Here is an 8971-nt window from a genome sequence, read left to right on the forward strand (position 1 = left end):
AGAACAAAACACGTTGGGTTACAGTACCACTTTGTACGTGAGAAAATTGAGACAAATGAAATTGGATTGATATTTTGTAACACCAAGGATAATGTGGCTGATATATTTACTAAGCCCCTTGGTAAAATCAAATTTGAAGTTTTTAGAAGTCAGTTAGGTATTGTAGAAAATCCATTTCTCCATTAAGGGAGGATGTGAGAATAATGCAGAAATAGAATTAGTTATGAGTGGTTGAACAGAATTAGTTGTAAGTGGTTGAACAGAATTAGTTGTGAGTGGTTAGGAATTAGTTGCACATATTTCCTATATAAGTGTGATGTAACTGAGCAAATAAATTAATGAAAGTTGTGTGTCTTTGTTATAGTTTGTGTTGTATTTGTCACAGATGGCAAAAGGTTCTTAATCCAAAGCTTGTCAAGGGACCTTGGACAAAAGAGGAAGATGAATTGATAGTGGAACTCGTAGGAAAGTATGGCTCAAAAAAAATGGTCTGTCATATCACAATCTTTGCCAGGTCGCATTGGTAAACAATGTCGTGAAAGATGGCACAATCATCTCAATCCCGAAATAAAGAAAGATGCATGGAGTCAGGAGGAAGAGTTGGCACTTATCCATGCTCACCAATTATACGGGAACAAGTGGGCAGAAATAGCAAAGTTCTTACCTGGAAGGACAGACAATTCAATAAAGAACCACTGGAATAGTTCAATAAAAAAGAAACTGGATTCATATTTGGCATCAGGCCTGTCTATCCAGCTACCAGAGTTGCCTACTGCTCAGCCAACCCTGTTACCTGCTTTATCGACTGCTGCAGAAACATCCAGTGATGTAGTGATGGCAGGCACTGTGACAGAGCAGCAATTTGTATGCAGTCAGGAATCTGTTTCAAGAGTTGGTATCCAGTCCGGCTTGATAGAAGCGACTACAACTAGTACTTTGCATCTTGGAGACAACAATCTAGATCTCAAGAAAACTCAAAGTGATATGAGATTGGATGATGAAGTAAAAGATTCACCAAACCCTCCTCTTCCTCTTTGCTTTGACACAGATGGTAGTGCTTCTATGACAGCAGATGGAATGCCTGAATTTTCTGGTGTTGGCAGAGACAAAGCGACAATGTCTGTGCCTTCTTATCAAATGAATGATTTTTTGGAGTCTGTCATTTCAGGAAATACCTTTTCTGTTGGCAGCCCCCAGGAAGTTTCTAATGCTGGTAATCTGTCAAACTGTGTGGCCTCTACTGCTCTTGGGTATCATTCTATAGCGCCTAGCTCTGATGCAGAGCACAAATCATCTTCTTTGCTACACGGATATCATCGTTCAAGTTGTTGTGATGTAGCCATGTCATCTCCTAAAGTGTGCACATCAACTTTCTCTGCTTCATGGTCACCACTTGGTTCTGGTGCAGCTGATGTATCTCTTAGCAGTTTTGTTGATAGAAAACAGTTGCTTTGCTCTCCTGAAAAGCCTGTTTCTGCAATTGATGGTGGAGTTTGTAATTCATCTGAGTTACGGCACTGTGATGAGCTTCTACAGGTTTGCTTGCCTTCTAGTGAGAGTTTAAAGCTTGCTAACCAGGATAAAAGTCCTCAATCAGCTCCACTGTCAATGACAGCTGATGTTAATAGGAAGGTGGTTTGTGAAATGGGTGCTGGTGGTAATACTGATGTTCAATCAGAAAATACAAATTCTGAGTCTTTGTTTTATGAGCCACCTCGTCTGTCAAATTGGGATATTCCATTTGCTAATTGTGATTTGATTAATTCATGTGGCTATCTTCATCAGGCATACAGTCCACTTGGTGTGCGGCAAATGATAATGTCATCAGTTGATTGCTTTACTCCTCCTGGCAACCCATGGGGATCTGCTTTCAATGACAAGAGCCCAGAATCTATACTGAAGAGTGCTGCCAAGAGCTTTATGAATACTCCCTCTATATTAAGGAAACGGTTACGTGATGCTTCAACTCCTGTGGATGCAAACCGGAGTGAAAAAGCAGCAGATAGAACAAAAACTCATGATAATTTTATAACACCTGGTTCATTAGCTAAGAAGTATAATGAACTGTTGGAATCTCCAGATGATGTGTTGTCTGACTATTGTGTGAAGGATGGTATAGTAACAGTTACCAAGTCTGTACTAGAAACCTTTTCACCAATATCACCAAGCTTATCACTAAAGTCTTTAATTCGGGAAACAAAGTTGCTAATGCTTTCATTGGCATCCATTTTGATAGATAGCAGCTTTGTTTTTAAAAATAAAATACGGTTTGCATTAGTAGTCTCATACAAACCTTTGAGAGTGTCCCATGTCGCCTTCGAAGTTTCACAGTCCCGAATGTGAGGAATAATATTGTCCTTCACTGACATGCGTAGCAGCACCCTTGCTTTCATTTCACGCTTCTCCCAATCTTGAGTGGCAGTAGGAGGTTGAGGCTTGGTCTCGTCACCTTTGACAATCGGCCAGAGATTGTATGCCTCCAGTACTGTGATGATCTTAAATTTCCAATTGACATAATTTTCTCCATCAAGTTTTGTAGACTCATTTAAATATGAATCTGCAAGAGGATTAGCCATTTCTCCACCAATGACCAAATTCAAACAAAAAAATCACAAGCTTCTTAAACAATAATACCGCAGGCCTCACTGCCTGAGAAAATTTCTCTGCGTATACACTTCACACGCAGAAAAAAAAGGGCCAGAACACTCAGAAAAAATAGTGCAGTATGTCTGTCATGTGTAAGCAGAAAAAGACTAGAAGACTACTTGCTCTGTATTCATCGGTCAGAAAAGAATTAAAGTGCTGAAACTGTCAATTGAAACTCTGTAAGAGCGTTTTTCCTTTTCTGTCAATTTCTTTTTTTTAGTCTGGTCGTTATGACTCACCGTGGCCGTCGCTCTAATGTGGTGCCTGCTGACTGCTTTTCCGCTTGTCACAGTGCCCGGCGACGAGGTTTCACCTGCGTTGTCTCCTTCCAGCAGTGATGCCGCTCTGCAGATTCTCTCTCTGGCTCCCATTGCCGTGGCTGTACTGGTCAGTGCTGCTGGTACTGTTACTGCGCACACTCTAATGGCAGAGTCTTACTGCCCACGAAGAGGAGAGAGGTGCAGACAAAAGTGCTCTGATACCATATTAAAACAAATACAACACAAACTATAACAAAGACACACAACTTTCATTAATTTATTTGCTCAGTTACATCACACTTATATAGGAAATATGTGCAACTAATTCTGTTCAACCACTTACAACTAATTCTGTTCAACCACTCATAACTAATTCTATTTATGCATTATTCTCACAAAAAAGCAAAAGACAATTTTAATGTAACTTTCCTAAAACAATAGCCGCTTAAAAAGCAAAAGCCAAATTTAATGTTAAATCTCAAAACCATTGCAATTTAAGAGGCAGCGATTCTCTCTACCTGGCATCGAATTTCATGCTATAATATGTTTGACTATACAACATAATTTTAAAGACGTTGAAGAGTGAGCTGAATTTTCCAATCACGGGGAAGATCTTTGAGCAGTGGACTGAGTTTATATTTTCAAAGTAGAGAATCCCAAGATTGAAATTTGTAACACGGTCCCTGCGTTTGATCAGGATTTATGTTTACATAATAAACTGGGTATGATCTACTAAATCATTAAAATTGCAGAGAAGTACTATGAATGTCTACATTGGATCATAAAATAGGGAAGTAAATGATCTACTAAATCATTAAAATTGCAGAGAAGTACTATGAATGTCTACATTGGATCATAATATAGGGAAGTAACTCAAGCTTCTGTTTACAGTCAAAGAATTAAAGCAGAATTTATGTTTGCATAACTATCTGGTTCTGATCTACAACATCATTTAAGTTGCAGAGTACTACGAATGTCTACACTGGATGATTGGCCAGTCAAAGAACTATTTCCACCTCCGGATTGCTTTATTCTATGGTAAAACTAAAAAATAATAATATTCAAAACAGAAGCTAGTGATCAACCATATAGTGTAACAGGAAGACCAAAACCATGGGTTTTCCATTTAATTTGTTTTAAAGATACAAAGAGTAAATAAGTTGAGCTGCAGCCAAAACTAATAATTGCTGTTATACAATATTGTGACAGGCATTCAATGATACTGCTACTGCAACTTGGTGCCCCAATTAACAGGGAGGGGACATCACAATCCCTCAGCCTGAACTTGCTTTAGCTGTTCAATAATTACATCATACACCACCTATAAAGATCAGAATGATATACAAACCCGATGCTGTAAGACTGAGATTGTTGATACTTGATTTTGACACCAAAACTTAATTGTAGGAAATTCTAGGATGGAGTTCCAGGTCTTTATTTGAGTCCATTGCAAAATCACACATCATCAAACACCAAGTAATTTTCAAAAACCTAGTTTCACAAACTATACTTGGACATCACAAAATACACATCGCACTATAACTATACTCTGATATTATCAACACCTCCAACTGATTCAGAATATAGTCCTGAATCACAAAAAGAACCTCTAAATGAAAGTCCTCTGCTTGGCTCTAACTAGAGACATAAAGATGGATCACGTTTAAGGAACAACATGAGATACCTTCATTTTGTCTATCCAATATGCGAGAGAAGTTTCTGTATTTCGAAACCCAAAGAAACCATACTCTTTACTCTTATTCATGCTATGTACCGTTTCCTGGGGAAGATTTAATGTCAAATCTGCGAACCACCAAATTCCCACTTCCTCAATTTTTGTTGGGTGCAGCTTATTTTCTCTGACAATTGCATCCCAAACTAGACCTTTGTCTTTCATAGTCTCAGCCAGGCTAAATCCTTCACCCTGGTATGGTAATGGCTCGAGATCAAATTTTTCTGCTATGATTCCCCATAGGTGTTTCCATTTAAACACATCTCCATTAGTACAATTAAAAGCCTGGTTCTTGGCATAAGGGTCTGTGGCAGCCCAAATTTCTTGCTCTGCAATCAAATCTGCATCAGACATATCATTAAACTGTTCCCATGTAATTCTGTTGCCTGGGTATTTGAAAGGCAGCCCTTCATGTTTGCAAATGGCAGCATAAACACAGAGTGTGCCTACAACATTCATTAAGCTCCAAGGAGAAAAGCCAAATATAATTGTGGGACGGTGAATGGACCATGTTAATCCCTCTTTCTTCTTGGCGGCTTCAAAAACAATATCCTCTAGAGTGTAATAAAAATTGGGCACAGGTAACCTAGGAAGCTCTTCATGATAAGGTGCCTCGTGTGGCTTAAAATAGCGTTTCCTTGCCACTGCATCAAAAGGACCCCAGTAGTGTTTTCCCCCTGTCTGAAGACAGATGTGCTGTAAATTCTCTGCATTGGGTAGAAGTGCATCTAACACATTATTCAACATTCTTCCATTGTCCTCACAGTTCTTCTCCTCCGTTTCCCTGCTCACCCAAACAACCCAGAAGAGGTGGGTTACATCCTTCAATGGTGAAATTTTTTCTAAAGTGAGTTCTCTATCCAGAACATCGCATTGAATGTACTGTACTGGAGTATCTGGTGACCAATCAGGCTTAGACCTCCTAGCAACTCCATAAATTTTCCAAGGTCCACCCGGAATGTCAGGTATAGGCAAAATTTCTGCCAAGCTATTGCCCACAATTCCTGTTACACCTATGACCAACGCTACTCGCTGTTGTTTCCCCGATTTGTCACCAGAACCTTCACCTTTGGTTTCAAAATTTCTCTGCATTGCAACAATACAATACAATGAACCAACAATGCAATCCCAAATGCAGCAAACATATCCTTTAACCCATCTAAAGACAGGTTTTATAAGCAACCGAAGGTTGCTAAGCTCAAGTGTCCTAACTCTGAAGCTCAAGACACCTTTGCCCAATTCTAATATTTAATAAATGTGCCATTTGTGTGAACTCGGAGGGAAATCTTGACAACTTTGCCCAATTCTAATATTTAATAAATGTGCCATCTAATCTTGTGCTACTCTCTTCGTAATAAGTGAATAATAAACCTAAAAAATCAAAAGAAATCCTACCAAACTTACAAAAACAAAATTCATAACTAAAAAATAATTCACACACTTCAATCAAATTTAAACCAGAAGTGATATCGCAGTCCATGACTAAGAACTCATTTGGCATGATAGGGCTGAAATAAGAACTCATTTGGCATGATAGGGCTGAAATAAATTGAAATAGAAATAGGTTAACAGCCACATACCCCGCGATGGCCAAGGGAACCTGCCTGCCTGGAATACCAGCTCATTGTTATACGCTGCACAATAATCCACACACCAATCTGCTAAATCAGACATGAAAGCGAAGTTCAGGAAGATATGCATCCAAAATCTTGAGTTAAAGGAATTTCCCTAATCCATTAGTTCATTAAATCTTGCCCACAGAACTCATACTGTGGTTTCTACAGCGCAGTACCACAAGACCATGTTAGTGGATTCTACCAAATCAATGACAAATAGTGAACCAATTCTTAAATTTCCACGTTTTCGGAACGAGAGTGAGATACGATTACCAAATGAAATCAGCGTTGCGGTTCAGAAATGAAGGCAGCTGAGCAGGGTTTCCTGATGGATTTCTGCAACAAATATTTCGTTAGGGATGTTGGGGGGTTTCTGCAACAAATACTGCGTCAGAAATGTTCAGAATTTCTGCAACAAATACTGCGTTAGGGATGTTCACATACTTGGATAAAGGAGACCCGAGACGACGATTTATAAGCTCTCTGCACGTCAGGGAGGACGTAAGATGACCAGTAGATTTAGAATTCTACAGACAGTCTAGATTCCTCCAGGTTTACCATCGTGGTGGGGACCGTGGATTGTGTTCAGTGTTCACACCCACATATTGGTTCAAAAATGTGTAGTTTGAAGAGGCCATAATGGTTAAAAAAAAAAACATAAATTTCAGTATGGTTTTGATAAAATTTGGAAGAAATTTTGGTTATAGCGGTTAACTAAAAAGAATTCACTCCAGGGCTGTCTAAATTCCTGCACCGCTTTTATGATATAATGTTTTAACATGAACATGTCCAAATCCATTGAATGTCGGCACCAAGAATATAACAGCGACTAGTCACAATCTGATCATGAAGAGGCAGAGAAAAAAGTTTTGCATCCATGTCATAATAGGCCATGTGTTAGGGTTTTGCAGAGAAAAAGAGAGGCAATCCTTGACACCATGCCATAACGTTACATCGTGCGTCAACCATTCTCGTCCTTATTATCGACCGACTAAGATTGGCCAACCTGTAGAATCCTCATGCTTAAGCACCGTCTAACAAACCTGCCTGTACCGTTGCTTTCTTTTCACTTTATCGTCTTATCAACACATGATATATACCGATCTACAGAATGCTGGACCGATCTTTAGTGGCCTTTGAATTTTGTGGGTCAGAGCCTTGAGCTTGCTTTTTAGTGTGTGATTGAGATATTTCTTTTATTTTATGTGTATGGTTAAGATAATTATTCTAATAAAGATAATAGTGACAAGAGGCCACCCGGTGTTAAATTTGACGGGTGTTTTTATCTATTAGTTAATTTTTTTTTTACGGTTTTATTTTTAAATTGTCTATCATATGATTTTTCATATCTATTTTTACCAGTTTTATATAAGTTTTTCAAATTATATTCACCACAACTCGATTTTTAATAAATCTAGAGAGTTAAGATAGATTTAGACTAATTGATAAATAGATAAACTTCAAATCTTACAAAATATGTCTAAACCTTAAACTATTGAATTATTTAAAAAAACTAATTTTATTCAAATTAATGAACCCCTTGACCTTTAAAGGTAGTAAGAAGAAACACTCTTATTTAGGAAATTAGAGAGCCGCTGAGCAGTTTGAAGGCTTGGGAATTAGATTCATGAGCTGCCATGAACAATGTGGCTTGGAAATTAGATTCATGAACTGCCATGAACAACATTTACATGCAAATTCAAGAGTTAACCACAACTTGGGATAGGCTAGCTTGCATCCAGAATAGTAAATTTTATCTTTCTAGTTAAAAATGTTTTGCCGATATAAAATTGTAGTATTTTTAATTGGAGGTCTTCATTTTGTTTTTTAATTGGAGGTCTTCATTTTGTATAGTCAACATTGCCCTCCTACATTGCCCTCCATCGTTTCTAAGACTTCTTAGAATATGGAAATAACATTTTAGAATCTTGCAAATCATTGTATGGTTTCAGCATCAGTGGCTTTGATTGAAATCCAATAACCATTATTTTGAAGAAAAAACAATGGAAGCTTGGTTGTCAATGGAGCAGTTGTCAAGTGGTGAAATCAAAGCACTTCCAATAATGCTCAGGCCTCGTTTCAATGCCACGTTAATGGGAACAATAGAGCTAAATACAATCAGAAATAGGGAGAAAACCCTGTTGAAGCACCTTCAAAGGAGTTAACTGCCACATGGCCTTGATGGCCCACAAATGTGGTCTATCTCAAAGGACAAGGCTAAGTTCCAGTGCCGGTGAATTTGATAGAATAAACAGAAGATAAAGCCACTTCAATAATAAGGGACTATTTACTAACCAATAAAAGACAATAGAGGTCGGGTAAAGGTATCTCTGTTAGTCTATGCTCATTATTTGTTTCAAAACTATAACACAAATGTGCATATGCATATATTTCAGGGATTCCTATTAAAAATAAGGCGTTTATACAAAACGGTTAAGGGAATTTTCAAAGACTCGGAGGCTTTGGCATAAATTTAACAGACACATCAAAGTGAAGCTTGTGCATGAATTTAACAGAAAGTGAAGCTTATGCATGAATTTAATAGAATCATCAAAGTGAATATTCAACTAAGAAATGTACAAGGAAAAATATAGTTCAAATTGTGGGAAGACCACAAATTCCAATGTACCTTTGAAAAAACAAGTTCTAGGGGTGCAATTGCCTCCTGTATACATCGTTTTGCTGAACCATGGCCTTGAAATATCCTTGTAAACATT

The 8971-nt window shown here is 38.0% G+C and overlaps 1 protein-coding gene and 1 pseudogene across 2 annotated transcripts; one reads left to right on the forward strand and one right to left on the reverse strand.

The window, feature by feature from the left end:
- Window positions 1-252: 252 nt before the first annotated feature.
- LOC149197655 (transcription factor MYB3R-1-like) lies at window positions 253-3867 on the forward strand (annotated as a pseudogene).
- Window positions 3868-4000: 133 nt separating this feature from the next.
- Window positions 4001-6713, reverse strand: LOC149197656 (3-oxo-Delta(4,5)-steroid 5-beta-reductase-like). 2 transcript variants are annotated; one of them, XM_089405920.1, is made up of 3 exons: window positions 6528-6713; window positions 6219-6272; window positions 4001-5724 (listed from the first exon to the last, which is right to left on the reverse strand). In XM_089405920.1, the coding sequence occupies exons 2-3, from the start codon at window positions 6261-6263 to the stop codon at window positions 4570-4572; spliced, it is 1200 nt and encodes a 399-aa protein (XP_089262046.1). In that variant the 5' UTR covers window positions 6264-6272; window positions 6528-6713; the 3' UTR covers window positions 4001-4569. The 2 variants fall into 2 exon arrangements, with proteins under 2 accessions (XP_089262046.1, XP_089262047.1); XM_089405921.1 differs by having other exon boundaries at window positions 6219-6296.
- Between the last annotated feature and the right edge of the window lie 2258 nt (window positions 6714-8971).

Source organism: Pinus tabuliformis, chromosome 2_2 (genome assembly GCF_031772625.1).
Source record: "Pinus tabuliformis cultivar Carrire ecotype Pingquan chromosome 2_2, CPIR1, whole genome shotgun sequence".
In the NCBI taxonomy this organism is placed as follows: domain Eukaryota; kingdom Viridiplantae; phylum Streptophyta; class Pinopsida; order Pinales; family Pinaceae; genus Pinus; species Pinus tabuliformis.